Source organism: Somniosus microcephalus, chromosome 15 (genome assembly GCF_052327205.1).
Source record: "Somniosus microcephalus isolate GS21.2 chromosome 15, FLI_Smic_1.0, whole genome shotgun sequence".
Lineage (NCBI taxonomy): Eukaryota > Metazoa > Chordata > Chondrichthyes > Squaliformes > Somniosidae > Somniosus > Somniosus microcephalus.
The window spans coordinates 112,204,952-112,224,867 of record NC_141001.1 but is presented as its reverse complement, the minus strand read 5'-3'; the positions used below and the strand labels follow the sequence as shown (position 1 = coordinate 112,224,867).

At 44.9% G+C, this 19,916-nt stretch overlaps 1 protein-coding gene across 1 annotated transcript in view; it reads right to left on the bottom strand.

Annotated features, from left to right (window-relative positions):
• Positions 1 to 19,916, bottom strand: part of LOC147107159 (doublecortin domain-containing protein 1-like) — a 731,408-nt gene that overhangs the window by 119,520 nt on the left and 591,972 nt on the right. Inside the window, exons 28-29 of the mRNA XM_086008298.1 lie at positions 17,524 to 17,694; positions 4,681 to 4,866 (exon numbers count right to left, since the gene is read on the bottom strand). Coding sequence (XP_085864424.1) covers positions 4,681 to 4,866; positions 17,524 to 17,694 — 357 coding nt within the window. The remainder of the gene's footprint in view (positions 1 to 4,680; positions 4,867 to 17,523; positions 17,695 to 19,916) is intronic.

Sequence of the window (19,916 nt, the reverse complement as noted above, 5' to 3'; positions counted from 1 at the left end):
CCTGTTCTAATATCTCCTTATGTAGCTCGGTGTCAAATTATGTTTAATTAACGCTCCTGTGAAGCGCCTCGGGAAGTGTTACTATGCTAAAGGTGCTATATAAATGCAAGGTGTTGTTGTTAAATGCGTATACAAGAGCATAGCGCGGTAAAGCCATTCAGCCCTTTGTGCTCATCCCTCCCAATGGTTAATTCCCTCACAGATTCTCCATTTATTTATTCACTCAATTGGGTTGAATTTCCATGGGAGTTCTGCTACATTTACGTCGTTTTTCTGGGGTTTCCTATGGCTCTCCCACTGATAACTGCGACGAGTGGGTTGCACCACTTAGGAAATTCACCCTCCAAATAATTCCAGGTAGCAATTCGAGAGATGACGCATGCAAAATTTCCGTCTGAAACCCTCCGCCCCATACAAAAGCAGGCCGAGGGATGGGAAACCCATCGGTCCATGTATCTATAGTGAACATATTCGGCCCCTCATTCCTCCCGGCACTTTGAAAGAGCTACCCAGTTAGTCCCACTCCCCTGATCTTTCCCCATAGCCCTACAATTTTTTTCCTTTTCAAATAATTATCCAAATCCCTTTTGAAAGTTACTATTGAATCTGCTTCCTCCGCCCTTTCAGGCAGTGCATTCCGGATCACTGTATAAAAGAAAATTCTCCTCATCTCCCCTTTGGTTGGATTTGATGGGGTAGATAGAAAGAAACTATTTCCTCTGATGGGGGTGACCAGAACAAAGGGGGCAGAACCTTAAAATTAGAGCCAGGCCATTCAGGGGTGATGTCAGGAAGCACGTCTTCACACAAAGGGTGGTGGAAATCTGGAACTCTCTCCCTCAAAAAGCTCTTGAGGTTGGGGGTCAATTGAAAATTTCAAAGCTGAGATTGCTAGATTTTTGTTAGGCAAGGGTATTAAGGATTATGGAACCAAAGTGGGTAGAAGGTGTTAAGATACAGATCAATCATGATCTAATTGAATGGTGGAACAGCCTCAAGGTGCTAAATGCCCTAGTCCCTAGAACAATCCCAGCTTCTCAAGTCTTTCCACGCCATTGGCCCAGTAATTCCTCTCTGAACGCGTGAGTACGGTCGGGGTACTCACGCGTCTGGCCGGAGGAAATGCCGGCGTTCAGCATGCACAGCGCATGCGGAGAAAACCGGCATTTCCAGTCCTCTGAACGAAGGGGTTCACAGGCACAGCGCGTGCGACTGCACAGGCAGCGCTTGCGCAGTGAACTTCGGCGATTTCATTCATGGATTCAGTGAGGGTAAGTCCTTACAAGTTACACTTGAAAAAAGCATGTGTAAAGTTGCTCCAAGGCTGCAGAGGAAGATATATTTTATCGTGGCGCTTCTGAAAGGCAATATTTTTGTTTGGGAAAGGGAGGAAAGTTATATTAAGAAATGCTGAGGTAAGTTTTAAAGTTAAAAAAAAAAATTTTAAACGGGTTTTCAGTACGGTAGGTAGAAGGAGCAATTGTGGCTGTGTGAATTGAATGTGAAAATGAGTGTTCTAAAATGAGTAATGTAACATTTCCAACACTTTTAAGAAAGAAACTTTTCATCAGTAATAAGTAATTATGTATGTATGTCCGCATATATTCCTTTACGTGTATGTATGTATGTTTTATATTCCTTTACTTATGTGTATGAATGTATAATTTTAATTATGATTTTCCAATAAGTTACTTTCTCTGAAAGTCATAATTAAATACATACATTCATACACATAAGTAAAGGAATATATATATACACGCAAAGGAATATATACAGACATACATACATAATTACTTAAAAGAATATATTACTGATGAAAAGTTTCTTTCTTAAAAATGTTGGAGTCATTTTTACATTTAATAAACACAGCAAATTCAATTCACATAGCCACAATTGATCCTTCTACCTACAGTACTGAAAACCCGTTTTAAAAAACAAAAATAAACTTTAAAACTTACCTCAGCATTTCTTAAAATAACTTTCCTCCCTTTCCCAAACAAAAATATTGCCTTTCAGAAGCTCCACGATAAGAAATATCTTCCTCCGCAGCCTCTGGAGCAACTGTACTCATGCTTTTTTCATGTGTAAGTTGTAAGGACTTGGCCTCACTGAAAGCATGAATGAAAGCGGCGAATTTTACTGCGCACGCGCTGCCTGTACAGTCGCACGCATTCTGCCTCTGAACCCCTTCGTTCAGAGGACAGGAAATACCAGTTTTCCCCGCATGCGCTGTGCATGCTGAAAACCGGCATTTCCTCCGGCCAGATGCGTAAGTACCCCGACCGTACTCGCGCGTTTGGAAGGGAATTACTGGGCCAACATTTTACATGTCAATAAAATGAAAAATTTAACAATTGCACGATTTGCCCCCTCGCATCTGCGACTGAGGGTCCAAGGAGGTGCATTGCGCAAGAGGTCATCGTCGTACGTATCCTCACACTGTTCCCTTTCGGGAACTGTATGAAGTGGTGGAAGGATTTCTGGCCACGTTAACACTCCTTCCGTGGCCATAACCATCTTCATACCAGCCATTAGGGTGGTTAGTCCTATGGCGTGAGGGTTTTACGGGCTCCCACAACCCATCTGAGGGGGGGGGGCCACCCACACCCGCGGACGCAAGTATCCCGCTGGATGTCCACACAGAATTTATAGTTGGAGCTCCGACTCCACTTGCCGGGACTGTCTGGAGCGGGGTTCGAAACCCTACTCCTTCTGGCCCAGCGGTGGGGATGCTTACCGCTACGCAAAAGGCCCACTCCGTGCAAAAGGTGACACCCATACGTTTCCTGCGCCTTTTCCCTCCCCGTGACTGGAGCCCTATGCTGCCACTTGAAAGACCAAGCTATCATCTGTCCTTTTTGCGGCGCCTTTGACTTCTCATTACCAATGATGAGCAGGCGCTGCGCCTCCACCTCGTTGAGGAGATTGCTGAGGTCATCATCAGTTCTATTGTGAGTTCTTTTAATGCCGTGAATTGTGCTCATTCCAGCCATTTCACGTTGCTAATCGGATTGGGCCTTTGGCGTAGCGGTAGGATCCCCGCCGCTGGGCCAGACGGGGTAGGGTTTCGAACCCCGCTCCACACAGTCCCAGCAAGTGGAGTCGGAGCTCTGGCTCTAAATTCTGGGTTGACATCCAGCGGGATATTTGCGTCCGTGGGTGTGGGTGGTCCCCCCTCCTTGTATAGCTTGTGGGAGCCCGTAAAACCCTCCCGCCATAGGACTAACCACCCTAATGGCTGGTTCAAAGATGGTTACGGTCACGGAATGAGCGTTAATCACGGCCATAAATCCTTCCACCACTTCATACAGTTCCCCAAAGGGAACAGTGTGAAGACACGTATGCCGACGACATTGCTAAATAAATAAATGGAATAAAAAAAATTCTTTTAGGGCTTTTAAAAGTCTTTAAATTGCTTTAATTCTGTTTAAAACTACTTCAGATTCTTCAAAATAATGTAAACGTTTTTAAAATGTTATAAAAGTTCACAAAACATTCATAAAATAGCAGATAACTTACTTTCCCTGCAACTGTGTAACTACAAAGTCCTCTGCAGCTGCTTGGAGAGATTGGGGACGTGTCCTACTACAATGAGACCTTAAGGGGCGTGTCTCACTTGCACAGCGCGCTCCAGGCTTCGCGCTGGCTGCACTCCTGGGTGGCGTGACGTCAAACGCTGCCCGGGATTCTTCTGTTTCAAAATGGAATTCCAGGCGTCCCTGGAGGTGAACGGCAGGCGCGTCGGGTAAGTGCATATCGAGGGCTTGCATGCGCGGCAAGCCACCGACCCGAATTACTGCCCCAATATGATATATGAGCAACTCGTTTAGGGTTTTGCTACATACAGCAAAGTGAACAAGAGGTCGAAGTCAAGAGTTAGGAATGCTGGCTCCTAAACAGAGGAAACCTTCACCCCGGGTACTAATCCCACTTTAAACTGGGAAAGATCCCAAGGAGCCTTTTATACCCAACTGAACAGGGAGATAGGATCTTGAATTTAACATCTTATTACCAGCACCTGTAACAATGCAGCCATTCCTTATTACTGCACTTAAGTGCTGGCTGCATATAGTGACACCACAAGTCCCGGACAGAGTGGAGATGATTGGGTAATTCTCCCGTCAATCACACCTGGAGACAGCACTGCTGTAAGTGACTGGGACTGATTTTACGCACATCATTTGTATTATATTAACTACCTCCGCTCACTGGATTTTGCTGGAGAAATTAACAATTTGTATTATGTAACTATCCTCCACTGACTACATTTTGTTGGAAAAATAATCCTGTTTTTATCAGGAGACTTTGCTGCAGTTTTGGTCATGAGCTCTGTTTGCTGTAGTTCGTAGAGAATCTGTTTAAATATATTGTTTGCTGAGTAAAGGACTCATTTTGCTGTTTGATGAGTAAATAGAGTCTATTTGCTGAGTTAATAGATTTTGTTTGCTGTTTGATGAGTAAATAGACTCTGTTTGCTGAGTAAATAGACTCTGTTTGCTGTTTGATGAGTAAATAGACACTGTTTGCTGAGTAAATAGACTCTGTTTGCTGTTTGATGAGTAAATAGACACTGTTTGCCGTGAATCCTGCTGTAAATCCCACCTCCCCAACTCATTGGCCGACACAGTGGGGTCAATACTCACTTTGTTAAATATTAGCTCAGATTAAAGCATAGCTCACCTTTGCAACTCTGATGCACTTAAAAGGCCCAGTTTCTTCAATTTGGCTCTGTTTGCAGCCTGTGGCACAGATGAATGGGTTACCTGGATGGAGTTTTGTCATAACGTTCCGCCCCCTCAGTGCCCTGGCACATGCCAAACAAACCACGGTTCTCTGCTTCGTGCTGGCATGGGTAAAGTAATAACCCTAATACAGAAATTAAAGAGAATAAAACAAGAGATTCATAGATGAACATTTCCACAGATACAACTGCGCCATTGAATGAGAAAATCTGTACAAATTATGTGTACATACGTACACAACATTTGGAGTACTGTGCACAGTTCCAGTCTCCATAGTACAAAAAGGATACAGAGGTACAAAAAAAGATTTACGAGAATGATACCAGAACTTAAAGGTTGGAACTATTACAAAAGACTGAACAGGCTAGGGGGTCTTCTCTCTAGAAAAGAGAAGGGTGAGGGGCGACTTGATAGTGATTTTAAAATTTTGAAGGGATTGATAGGTTAGACGTAGAGAAAATGTTTCCACTTGTGGGGGAGTCCAAAACTAGAGGTCATCAATATAAGATAGTCACTAATAAATCCAATAGGGAATTCAGGAGAAACCTGTTTACCCAGAGAGTGGTGAGAATGTGGAACTCGCTACCACAATGAATAGTTGAGTCAGTTAGCATAGATGCACTTAAGGGGAAGCTTGATAAACACATGAGTGAGAATGGAATAGAAGAATATGCTGATAGGGGTGAGGTGAAGTAGGGTGGGAGGAGGCGCGTGTGGAGCATAAACAGCAGTATAGACCAGATGGGCCGAATGGCCTGTTTCTGTGCTGTAAATTCTATGTAAGTCTGTAATGACAACAGTCTATGTTCCCATGGTTCCTTTGCCAATTACTCTAAATCTGTGTCCTCTGGTTACCGACCCTTCCGCCAGTGGAAACAATTTCTCTCTTTCTACTCTATCAAAATCCCTCATAATTTTGAACAGCTCCATTAAATCTCCCCTTAACCTTCTCCATGCTAAGGAGAACAATCTCAGCTTCTCTAGTCTCTCCACATACAATGATATATGAGCAACTTATTTATGATTTTGCTACATCCGGCCTCCAGGTGGGATTAACGGGGGAATTACCCAATCATCTCCATTCCGGCTGGGACTTGTGGTATCTCTATATGCAGCCAACACTTCAGTTCGGATGGGAGTCCGGGTTTCTGACTTTTCTCCTTGACGGGTTCCCCGCCCGGAAGTCAGCCTGATTAACAAGCTTGGCTTCCAGTCGGGCGGGGAGGACCGGAGCAGGCCGTAGGAGCAGGTGGGGCTGCTACTGAGAGTGTGGGGGAGGTTTGATCCCTGACCCTGGGAGGGTCCGATTCCCGATGCCGGGAGTCTTTGTATGGGGGGTGGTGGGAGGGGGCTGATGGGGAGGGAGCTTGGGGGGCTGGGCAAAAGTACTCGTGCTCCTCCTGGCCCAGAAGCAGTGCTGTAAGGGCACTTACCTTCTCCCCTTCAGCTGCCGTGTTTCCTGAGGCCTGGGAAACCTGGCCGGCCAGTGTTAATCCTGCAAAGCAGGTTAAATCAGAGGCTGCCAGCCTCATTAAAATATTTAAACTGTCAACCCACCGACTGGGAGTGGGTTGGCTGCCCGCCCTTTGTTCCGCCTACATTAAAGTGGGCAGGTTGGGGTCGGGTTTGAGATGTTAACATTTTTTACATCTGACCCAACCCCCAATCCACCCATTTATTGGGGTAAAAATTCACCCCTATATTTCTAGAGAACCTTTAACATACAAAACTTCTACGGTGCTTCACAGAGCAGAACTGGGCATGAAACAATAGTAGGAAAAGAATTAGGGGAAATGAGTGACTATTAAACAGGTTGTGAAGGAGCTTTTGCCATGAGACAGAGAAGTAGCAAGGTAGAGGGGTTTGATGAAAGAGTTCCAGACATTAGAGTTGAGACGACTACAATGAATTTTTCATGTTTTTATTTATATATTGGACCGTTTGAAACACGGTAATTTTGTTCGTATGTAACGTATTACTTTATCAAAGCCACGTGCTTTTCTTTGTAGTGGCTCCTCTTTACATTTGTTTCTCAAGAATACATTTCTTCTCCACTTCCCTCCCTTTGAGAGTAATTTAAATGTTATTTGGTGTTCATGAGGCTAAGTACAGAGGTTTCATTGGTTGCGATGGTCCGCTGTGGAAAGTTGGAGCTGTCATGTAGATGAAGACCCAATCTGATCCTCAAGCTCCTGCACTAAATATAGGTTTAAGATGTTGAAGGTCAATATTTCTTTATTTACATCAGGTTCCACTGAAAGAGTTGTAAACTTTTATTGGAGCACTTGTTAAATATGGTTTGTTCAATTTAATAGTCCTGGACCAGAGCTTTGGGAGTAAAGGTCATACACAGCTAGGGTTGCAAAGGGGTGGAAAGTTTCCGGTAAATTTTCAGAAATTTTCCACGGGAAGTTTAGCTTGGGAATTTTGCCCAAAAAAGCACATGCTAGCATAATATTGTTTTTTTTGTATTTCTTTCATTTTTTTCACAGGTCCTCTCTTAAAATTACTAACAGAGATGGAATCTTAATTATGAAGGAATTTCTTATGTTGTTGTTATGTTTATCTTCTTACTTGGCTTGCTTTAATAATTACAAGTTTTGTGTGTGACTGTGAACAAATGTGTCCTGATTGGTTGGATGAGTGGATGAGCGATTAGCTCCCTCTATTGGTGATGTAGCATCGTGCGTGCACAGGTCATGCTTCCATCACATGGAGCATCAGGAAAGATTTACTCACCCTGTTGCAATTGTGCTGATCGACCGCAGTTCGACACAGAGACGAATGCCCTTTATTTCTCTGCATAGAACAGTACCACATTTACCGTCGGATGTGTGGAAGCATTTTACCCCAGGCATTAAAGATGGAAAGACTGTGTACATGTGCAAACACTGTACAAAGCCATATGTAAAGAATGCCACAAAGATGCAGCAGCATTTATCCAAATGCAACAACTTCACTCAAAGCTCACAGCAGTCAGCCCAGAGTTCCTCTGCTTCCATTCAGCATCAGGCTCCTTATCATCAGCAACTCCTGGCCCACTTGGAAGGCTCTTTGATGCAATGGATAACCATAGCCAGAAGAATGCAGATGAGTGCCTTGCTTGAGCTGTATATGCGACAGGCTCACCCCTCATGCTCACAGCCAATGTGTACTGGAAGAGATTTTTCAATGTTATTCGCCCTGCATACTGTCCTCCCACCAGACATGCGTTGTCTACTTATTTGCTGGAGGCTGAGTATAACAGAGTCCAAGGAAAGCTCAAAGAAATGATAGAGATGACAGACTGTGTTGCAGTTATCTCAGATGGGTGGTCAAATGTACGAGGGGAGGGCATCATAAACTACATCGTTTCCACTCCTCTCCCAGTGTTCTTCAAGAGCACAGACACGAAGGACAACAGACGCACAGGCACATACATTGCTGATGAGCTGAAAGCGGTCATCAACGATCTTGGATCACAAAAGGTCTTTGAAGTAGTTGCTGACAATGCTGCGAATATGAAGGCTGCTTGGGCTCAAGTGGAGGCGGCCTACCCTCATATTATGTATGACGCTCTTTTTATTTTATTTTAGATGGGTCTTTTTGTGGGGGTTCAATAAAGTTCAAAATTATAACCTAAATAAAGTTTTGAAAGCCTGCTTTTATTTGTATGGAACAGTACGTCTATTTTGATGACAAAGATAATATAAGGGTCAGAGACAAAAACCATCAGTGTGCAAAAAAACTCAAAATTCCCATAAATTCCCAAAATTCCCATAAATTCCTGAAAATTCCCAGATACACAATAGATGGGTACATATAAGAACATAAGAAATAGGAGCCTGCTCTGCCATTCAATAAGATCATGGCTGATCTTCTACCTCATCTCCACTTTCTTGAACTATCCCCATATCCCTTGATTCCCTTAATATTCAAAAATCTATCGATCTCTGTCTTGAATATACTCAACGACTGAGCCTCCACAGCCCTCCGGGGTAGAGAATTCCAAAGATTCACCGCCCTCTGAGTGAAGAAATTTCTCCTCACCTCAGTCCTAAATGGCTGATCCCTTATTCTGAGACTGTGACCCCTGGTTCCAGACTCCCCAGCCAGGGGAAACACCCTCCCTGCATCTACCCTGCCAAGCCGTGTAAGAATTTTGTATGTTTCAATGAGAACACCTCTCATTCTTCTAAACGTTAGAGAATATCTGCAGCAGTTTATAGAGAGCTGTCCTTCATGCTTGCCTCAGGTTATTTCAACTCAAATTCCAGCCCTACTGTACCCCGTATTATTGCATGCCTCAATAAGATCTTCCTATTCCCGATGACAATACCTGTTTATGTTGTGACATGAATAAAGCAGCATTGCTTCACCTGTTCTGGGAGTGGCTCCCTAGTTGCAGTCTTAATACTTCTGCGGAGAATTCTATAAAACACTGCGCTCAGCGCATTATGGTTGGGAATTGCCGTGGAGCTGCTCCCGCTCCGCTGCCATCACTCCTCGGGAAATGTAGCGGAAACCCCGTTCCAGTGAGGTTACGGTGATGGAGCGGGAGCAGTTCCGAGGAAATTCCTGACCTACGACAATGGTCAGGCTGCCAGTGGCAACAACGATTGTCCTTTAAAGCTTTGTTGACGGACTGAACTTGGCAATGGTGGAAGTCATGTACAAGCTGCATGGGGTAGCAAAACCTGGCTAATATCGAGAAGGCCAGTGAATCATATAACAGATCATTATAACAGGAAACTGTCATTGGTTCTGCGTTCAAGGACGCCAAATGTGATAGAGTGGCCACCCGCTTCCCCTTAAGTCCCTTCGACCATGCATGCTACTGTTGACCATTAACTTCATAGCTGGTGGTGCCCAATTAGTTGGTTTCTTACATCAATAAAGATGTGATTCAAGTGTTGAGTTAATTTTGGTGGGAGGGCGTGGAGGAATGGAGAAGACGTCCAAGGATGAAGGACTTCAGTTATGTGGAGAGACTGGAGAAGCTGGGATTCTTCTCCTTAGAGCAGAGAAGGTTAAGGGGAGACCTATTGGGGGTGTTCAAAATTATGAGGAGTTTTGTTAGAGTAAATAAGGAGAAACTGTTTCTACTGGCTGGAGGGTCGGTAACCAGGGGACACAGATTTAAGGTACTGTAATTGGGAAAAGAACCAGAGGGCAGATGAGGAACATTTTTTTTACACAGCGAGTTGTTGTGATCTGGAATGCACTGCCTGAAAGGGTGGTGCAAGCAGATTTAATAATAACTTTCAAAAGGGAATTGGATATATTGGAAAGAGCAGGAGAGTGGAACTAATTGGATAGCTCTTTCAAAGAGCCGGCACAGGCGCAATGGGCTGAATGGTCTCCTTCAGTACTGTATGATTCTATGATTTAGTAAAAATTATCTGCTGTCTCTAATGGTTTTATGGGAAGGGAGGAACGTGGTGGGCTAGACATTTCATTCATTTGTAGTCAATGGACATAAACTCTAGCCCAAGTGTCCTTTATCGATCATTGTTGTTCATCAGTCTAGGAGGTGTGGTTGTCTACATTCAATCCCTCATAGAGAAGCATGTGGATCAATATTTGCACGTCATATATAAAGAAAGACTTGCATTTATATAGCGCCTTTCACGACCACCGGACGTCTCATAGCACTTTACAGCCAATGAAGTACTTTTAGAGTGGAGTCACTGTTGTAATGTGGGAAACGAAGCAGCCAATTTGCGCACAGCAAGGTCCCACAAACAGCAATGTGATAATGACCAGATAATCTGTTATGTTGTTTGAGGGATAAATATTGGCCAGGACACTGGGGATAACTCCCCTGCTCTTCTTCAAAATGGTGCCATGGAATCTTTTACGTCCACGTGAGAGGGCAGAGAGGGCCTCGGTTTAACATCTCATCTGACAGACAGCACCTCCGACAGTGCAGCACTCCTTCAGCACTGCACTGGACTGGAGTATCAGCTTAGATTTATGTGCTCAAGTCCCTGGATGGGACATGAACCCACCAATCTTCTGATTCAAAGGCGAGCAGGCTGCCCACTTTTTTTTTTAATATACTTTATTGAACATTAGGAACATTTACAACATTGTGATCATTTCATTGTAACATACAAATCAATTCTGCCGCTCTGCACAGCCACCACATTTTCCCGGCACTAAGCTCATGGTCTACAGAGCAGCAGTGATACCTGCCCTACTGTATGCCTCAGAGATATGGACCATGTACAGCAGGCACCTCAAAGCACTGGAGAGGTACCACCAACGCTGCCTCCACAAGATGCTGCAAATCCATTGGCAGGATAGGCACACCAACGTCAGTGTGCTTGCTCAGGCCAACATCCCCAGCATCAAAGCTTTGACCACGCTCAATCAGCTCCGATGGACGGGTCACATTGTCCGCATGCCCGATACGAGACTCCCAAAACAAACGCTCTACCCAGAGCTCCGGCACGGCAAGAGAGCCCCAGGTGGGCAGAGGAAACGCTTCAAGGACACCCTCAAAGCCTCCTTGAAAAAGTGTAACATCCCCACCGGCACCTGGGAATCCCTGGCCCAAGACCGCACAAAGTGGAGGAGAAGCATCCGGGAAGGCGCCAAACACCTCGAGTCTCTTCGCTGGGAGCAAGCGGAAGCTAAGCTCAGGCAGTGCAAGGTGCGCACGTCAACCCAAGCACCCCACCCACCCGCCCTTTCAACCACCGTCTGCCCCACCTGTGACAGAGACTGTAGGTCCCGCATTGGACTCATCAGTCACCTGCGAACTCATTTTTAATGTGGAAGCAAGTCAGCCTCGGTTCCGAGGGACTGCCTAAGAAGAAGAAGACATTTTAACATCAAAACCTGAAGTTTAATTTGTCTCCTGTAACATATATCAATCGATTGTACTTTAAAAATTGATTCTAAAATACTATCTTTAAATTCCGTTCTGAATAAAACATCCACAAAGCCTTTTAATGATCTTTTAGCTTATATTTAAAATACTCTTTTAGATTGATTCTCCTCCCCTTAAAAAACAGAACATTCCTTCTTTGCACAATCACAAATCTAGCCAAACTGAACATTAAATTAATTGCCGCTCTGCTAGACTCGGACAGACTCTCCTGCAATCCCCATTTCAAAATTGAGTCCCACGGGATTCCCATTCTCACTCTTTGGTCCCCACCCAGCAAAATTACTTCACACAACTGTTGAACATAGTACTTAAAATCATTTAACTGCGGACATAACACCAGTAAATGGGACAGAGTCTCATCCCATGTCCCACACACTGGGCAAGTTACCTCCTCCACTCGCCCAATCTTGCACAAGACCGTCATGGTAAAAATCCAGTTATGAGCCAATTTGAAATCCAGTTCAATCCACTCTGGACATTTAAAAATTCGCCCACACTCCCTTCCAAATCCTGTTGAAGTCCAGCTGTGGGTATATACTCTGCCAAAACTCCTGACCAGCAGGTGTCTTGAATCTCCATTCTCTAAATACCTCATGGAAATCTCGAGTATTACAGTTGTCAAATTGGACCAACTCTCCCCCTTTCTCCAGCAGAAAGCTTGGAAAAGCGGGACGCATTTTACTTCCTTTGGAGATTTCCGCATTTATTTCTTCCATCCAATCCTGTGGCATTGCCCTCACAATCTTCTCATACATGATCCCTATTGCTTTTTCCTCTACCTCCTGATCCTCCTCCCACACCATGTCCCTCACTATCGCTTCCGGCAACCAACCTGGAATTACCTCATATAATACATCTTTCACACATATAATACCAGCTTTTATAAAAGCTTGATTAAATAAAACCTCTCCTTCGATGTTGACCCACCTGTTCAAAAATAAGGGCTGTTCTAAAAATTCCTCAGCCCCCTTGGGCATAAGCTGCACACTTTTTAAAAATTGGGCCCAAGTCTCTACAGCACCCTTATAAAACCTAGGGAGAAGTTTAATCGATTTCAAAAACATATTATTGTATTCCATATACAATATCCCCATCCCTCCTATCCCACTTCGTTTTAAAAAATGCTCAAAACAACTCTTCCAAAAACTTGTATTTGACTTCTGAAGAAATCTCTTCACCCATTTGATTCTAAAGGATTTTTTCTTCAAATCAATATCTGGGAAATTGAGTCCTCCCTGATTTCTCCGTCCAATGATGGTATTGTAAGCCACCAAGGCTGGTTTCCCTTCCCATAAAAACCTTACACAAGCCTCTCGGATGGACTTTTCTGCCCACTCAGGAATATCCTCCACCGTCAATAAGTACTATAGCTCTTCCTTGCACTTTCAACCACCTTCTTTCCCATCTTCCCAAAATCTTTTAAATTTTCATAACCTTCGGTTCCCAATTTAATTGATCCACTTCATCCCTGTCTTTCTTGCACCCCATATGCACCCCCAGAACTTCCAAAACCTCCACCACCTTAAAGGGACATTCCCCCAACCATTTCCCCCTACCCCTCCCTGCAACCAGGCATTGGGACTTACTATAATTCACTCTGGCTCCTGAAGCTCTACAATATTCCTCCACTACATCCATAGCTTTCCTCACTGACTCCCCGTTTCTCAATGATTAGGTTGTGTCATCTGCATATTGGTGTATCACCGACACCAGCCCAGAACTGGGAACCACAATCCCAACTACACCTTGTTTCTTTCGCATCATGTAACCTAATGGTTCTGCTAACAATGTGTACAACAATGGGGACAGGGGACAACCCTGTCTCACTGATCTCTGTATCGGAAAATACTTGGATAAAAAACCATTACATTTAACACAGCTAAATATGTTTGAATAAAAAATCCTTATACACTCAATGAAATTTTCCCCGAAGCTAAATGCTTCCAAAACCTTCAATAAAAACTCATGAGCAACCCTATCAAAGGCTTTCTCTTGATCTATCTTTAATACATAAGCCTCCCTCCCACTCTCTTCCATGAGCTCTATCGCATCTCGGATTGAGACCACAGACTCTGCGATGTCCCAGCCTATGACTCCATAGGACTGAGAGGGCAAAACTATCTGCGGTAACACCTCCTTCATACGATTTGCCATAACCCTCGCCAAGATCTTATAATCCACACTTAATAATGTGATGGGCCTCCAATTCTTCAGATCCCTTCTATCCCCTTTATTTTTATAAGCTAAGCTTATGATCCCTCTCCTCATAGATGGGGCCAGACTTCCCTCAATTTTAATTTCCTTAAAAACTTCTAAGAGCAATGGACTTAAAATCTCAAAAAATTCTTTATAAAATTCTGCACTTAGTCCATCGGACCCGGGACTTTTCTCCCCCCTTCATTCCACTTATTGCTACTTTTATTTCCGCTAATCCTACTTCTTTATCACACATGCTTCTCTCGCCCTCCTTTAAACCCTCTTCAATAAAAGCAGTAACCTTCTCCATCTCCAAATTGGAAATGTCTTCTTTTGTATAAAACTCTTGATAAAAGCTGCTAGCCGCCTCTAAAATCTCCTCACTTTCATGAATGATCTTCTCCCCAACCTTCAACTCTCCAATTAATGATAATCTCTGTCGCAGCTTCTCTTGCTCTAGAAAATATCTAGTGCATCTTTCGCCCTCCAATGCATCTCTAGCCTTTGCACGGAGAATGGCCCCCTTGCATTTTTCAGCTTGCAATAATTCCCACTCTTCCTTTGGCACCCAGAATTTAGTCTCAGCTCTCTTATCCCGTCCGTCAACTGCTTTACAGACATCCGTAAACCTGTTGTTTATATTCTCTTCTCAACGCCGGTTAGCTGCCGCTCTCATTTTCCCATAACGTACCGAAAAACTTTTACCTCATATTTGAAATTGTCCCACCAAACTCTTCTTTCTTTCAAGAACAAAGATTCCTTCCGAGCATTCTTTATTATATTTAAAATCCCTTCTTTATAAGCATTTCTTTCAGGTATTGATTGTTTAAAATCCACACCCCTGGACCAATCTTAACTCTGTGTTCCTAATTCTAAGAACCAAAGCCGAGTGGTCACTAAAAAATACTTTTTTATAATAAATCTCCATCACCTCAGAACTCAACCCTTCCCGCATTAACAAAAAATCTATTCTGCTCTGTTTTAAAACTGTTCTGGAGAACTCCCTTTTTATGGGGTTCTGGTCCCTCCATAAGTCTCTCAGATTTAAATTTGCCATCATTTTTACAATCATCCCTCTGGAGTTATCATCCTTAAAGGTCATCTGGGCTGAAATGTCCATCCGAGATAAAAATACATTAAAATCCCCCACTATACAAGGATTTTCCACCTCTGCCACTTCAGTGAATAACCCCCGAAAAAACTCGCGACGCTTGCAATGGTCGTTCGGTGCATAGATATTAAAGAGATCGCAATTAAATTCCTCCATTTTTACCCTTAGCTATAAAAATCTCCCCTCAGTATCCTTGTCCACCAAGGCAACGTTCTCTTTTATGGACAGACTCACCAAAACAGCCACACCTCTACGGTTATTGTTTGCACAACTTGCAAACACCTCTCCCTTCCAAACCTTCTGAACTCTTTCTAGGATATCCTCATCCCAAAAGGTTTCTTGCAGACACAACAAGTCCGAACCTTTAAAACCCTGCAACAACTGCTGCAATTTCTTCTCACCCCTCAGTCCGTTCACATTAATCGAGACCAATGTAATCATGGCTCCGAAGAAGGGAAGTATGCCTGATAATCTACCCATCATTTAATCTCTGGCCCTTCCCTCCTCTCATGTTCCTTCCCAACTTTTCGGCCAGCTGTTGCTTTTTCCTGCAGCCTCCGACTCTTTTTCACCTCCTGTTTGAACCTTCCCTGCTGTTTCAGCCTCTTCCTTGTATTAAGTTTGGGCCCAGGAGCTGCCCTTTCTCCCTCCTTCTGCCCCTCACTAACCTTTTTCTTTCCACATGATGCCACCCCACCCCCCACTTCCATGTCTCTGTCCCCCTCTAATTCCTCACTCTCAAGCTCTTCTGCAACCCTCTGTGCCTGCTCCCCATCAGATACATCATCTCCCATAGAGAGTCTTCCTGCTATCGCGGTTGCTCCAACAGTGCCACTCCCTTCGACCTCATCTCCACCTCTGACACTTGCTCCCTGATCCTTCTCTCTCTGGGACAATGGTACACCTATATTGCTCCCTTCTGGTGTCTTTGTCTCGGCGCTCCCATCTTGCTGCCCCTTTAAGGCTCCTGCCTCTTGCACCCTCTCCTTGTCTTGCCCCCTCCTGCTCACCGAGATGTCCGACTCCCCGTTTTTCTTTGGAGTACTTACATTTACCACGCACCCCGCTCCCGCCTCTTCTCCTCCCACGGACACCAGATTCTTTCGGGAGAGCTGAACCATATTAAGGCTCGAGTCTGCACTCGACCCTTGTTGCCCGCTGCTGTCTTTGTTCTTTTCCACTGTACTTGATGTGTTTTCCACCATCTCCACCCTGTTCTCTGCTCCACAATTTTCTGCCTCTTCCTGTGCTCTTCTCTCCTTCAATTTACCAGCGGTGTCCTCCGACTGCTCCGCTCCTCTGGCTGTTCCACTCACACCTCCTGCTCCTTCTCCCATCTCCTCGTCACTCATAGAGCTTCCTTCTGCTTCACACTCACAGAGGGTGGGGCCTTTGTGACACACCCCATAGCTCTCCGCCTTGCAGCTCTGAGCGATGTGTCCAGACTCACCGCAATTATAACAGTACAAGTCTGGGCAGTTTCTTAAAAGATGGTCGTGTCCAAGACAATAATAACAAACCTTCACTTGGTTATCATGCAGTACTCGGAAGTACTGCACTCCTTCCATTGTCTCGAATTTCATGCTGTACGGTAATGCCTTCACCCCCTCTGGGAACCGCACCTTTATGTAATGGGTTCCATCTGCTACCTGTGTTCCTGGATAGTATCTCCTCTTTATTGCTGAGCAAATGTTAATGTCCCATGACTCCAACTTTTTGATTAGCACATCGTCCTCAGTATAAATGGAAAGTTTAAGAATGAGACCACCACCTCTTCCGAATATAGCAGAGATACCTCCAAGAACTTATCGCCAACTTTCAAACTGAGTAAAAGTCTTTCCACCTCCTCTCGGCCACTGACCGTCACCTCGAACCCAACATTCAGCTTTGGTCGGCAGGCAAAGCAGCTTCCCTCGCCACAGTCCTCATGTACCGCTTGGATAATATCCCAAGCTCGTATCTCCTTATCCTCGCACTGAACCATCACCGTGTTTTCCTCTCCAAACCTCCTGGGGTCCCGGCCCAAATCTTTGGGCCTTTTTCTTTCCCTTCCAACCACAGTTTCTCCCCTAATTAAATTCATCTTGGGAACACTGTCCTCTGAGGGGCCCGGCACTCCGGACCCCTCAGCAGCCATCTGGCTGTTGTTTATGGGCCAAAAAGGCCCTAAAACCTGAAAACAAAAACCCACCACCAACTTTTTACAAACTCACTCCAACTCCCTGCTGCAATCAGGCAACCTGCTCACTCTTAGTCCCTCTCACCTAGAGAGTGCTGCCCACTGAGCCACAGCTGACATATGGGATATGTCTATGGTGCTTTGTAGTCTAAAGAGACTCAACACACCAACCAGGACCAAGGATGGAATTTTAGATTTGGCTTCATTATTGCTCCATTTCTGTAACATCAGAAAACAAATCTGAAGCTGAATTCCAAGAAAACTTAAGCCTGGCTGGGGCATTGGTTCATATATTTATTATCAGTTGGGCTGATGTAACTGCTCCAAACATCCACGTACCTGCAAACATAAGTCAACCAAAAGGTTCAATACAATTTATAAAAAATTATAATGGAAACAGGGCTTCAGATTCACTTACAGGTTGGTCTAGTTCCTCTGTTCTACAGATGCCGAAGGTGCAGACAGAAGCCTGGTTGGCTGCTGTAATTTCATTGTCCAGTACTGAGGTATAAAAAGCACTCAGCACTTTCATCTCTGGCACCCAGGACCATTTCTGATTGGTGACTCCATAGCTGTACCCTTTGTACGTCTGTGGTGAGATATTAAAAGTATTACATCGAGGAAATGTAAATGCAGATAAAGGGAGATCTTTGTAGCCGCCGTTACAAAGTAGAACATTTTAAGATACAATGGATTCCTGCTGGCCTTGGCTCAGTGGGTAGCACTCTCGCCACTGAGTCAAAAGATCATGGGTTCAAGCCCCACTCCAGAGAATTGTAGCATGTAATCCAGGCTGATACTTCACTGCAGTACTGGGGGAGTGCTGCACTGTCGGAGGTGTCGTCTTTCAGATGAGACGTTAAACAGAGTTCCCGTCTGCTCTCTCAGGTGGATGTAAAAGATCCCTTGGCACTATTTCGAAGATGAGCAGGTCAGTTCTCCACAGTGTCCTGGGTCAATATTTATCCCTCAATCAACATCGCTAAAGCAGACTATCTGGTTATTGTCTCATTGCTGCTTGCTGTGCGCAAATTGACTGCTGCATTTCCTGCATTACAACTGTGACTACACTTCAAAATCTACTTCATTAGCTGTAAAGCGGATTGACCAGGACGCCAAGGAGAAATCCCCTGCTCTTCTTCAAATAGTGCCATGAGATCTTTTACGTCCACCTGAGAGAGCAGATGAGGCCTTGCTTTAACATCTCATCCGAAAGACGGCACCTCTGACAGTGCAGCACTTCCTCAGTACTGCACTGAGGTGTCAGATTAGATTATGTGATCAAGTCTCTAGAGTGGGGCTTGAACCTTCTGACTCAGAAGTGAGCGTGCTACCCACTAAGCCACGGCTGACATAATGACTGCGATATCCCCTACCTCGGCGGGTCTGGTGCGGCGGGGGTCAGGGGCGGGTCGCGACCTCGCTGCTGGCTCCAGCCTGCTGTGCAAAATGATTTTACGTTGATTTGGCTTGTAAAGCCCGCCCAGCGTGTTTGTTGGCTAATTCAAGGAAGCAGGTCTGATGACGTCACTTGACGCAGCATCAGCCGGTTTCCTTAAAGGGACCATGTCCAAATTGATTTTGACAGTTCTGCTGTCAGTGTTCTACAGCATTGAGGTGCTTCAAACACTGACAAGCACTGCACAGAGATGCACAGCTGCACCCAGGCTCTCCCATGACTCCCTCCATATGCTTATGGAGGGAGTCACAGCACGCAGGGAGGTCCTTTTCCATTCCAATGGTCAGAAGAGACCTCCCCAGGAGACCAATGCAGCCTGGTTGCACATTGCACAGGAGGACACAAGCAGGGGTGTCATTAGAAGGAACTGGCTGCAGTGGCGCAAACCTTTCAGTGATCTCAGTAGATCACGAAATGTTACTGCAAAGCCACATTCAACCTCATCTTGCTGTGCCACTCATCGCATCCCCATCACTCTGTCTTCCCTACCCTACTCCTGCACATCCTTACTCACACCAACTTACCTTGCACCTCCACCCATTCCTCTCTATCTACATTATCACATCCCCATCTCACTAACCACCCCTCACATTCACGCTCATCCTAGTCCAATCATACCAACTAACAGCACACAAGGGTAGGTACTTGTGTGTTTTAGCAAATGTTCATGTGAAGTTTCTGTTAATGTGCTTTTAAACATTAAAATCTTTATTTTCAACACTTTGCCTTCTTGGACAGATTTGTGTGCACCTTTGGCAGTGGCTTAGTAAATTGCAGTGAATGGTGAAACATAACGGTACCCCTGCAATGGTCATGAGTGTGAAAGGAATGGCTTGGACACTGTAGGGATGCTTTATGGTGTTGGTGTGGGGTGGTGCCAACCTGGCGCATCATGCAGCAGTCAGGGTGTACAGCGTCAAGTGAAGTAAATCTGGCCATGGTGAGGCCATCCCTGGCCTCCCGGGCAGCAATGTGGTCGGGTGCTGATGGCCTGTGTCCTGGGCAGCATCAGTTGATTGCGGAGAAGTTTGGTGTTATTGTTGGTGCTGCTCGTGTGCCTGGTGCTGCTGGTGTTGGGGCTGATCATGGTGGGATTCTGAAGACCAAGGTGAGATAGCTTCAAGGGCACTGATGCTGATGTAATAGATGGCAGGTGAACTTGAGATGACAGAAGCAATCTCCCAATGGTGAGAGAGGTTGTTCCAATGAGGTGACACTGTTTACTCCAAACACTTGCAACCTGCATAAAGCTCAATCTGTCTTCCAAATGCAGTAAGCAACAGCTTCTGAGCTTGGAAAGTGAACAGCTGCGAGGTGGGAGCTATTATACCACATTTGCAGCTGTTAAGTAA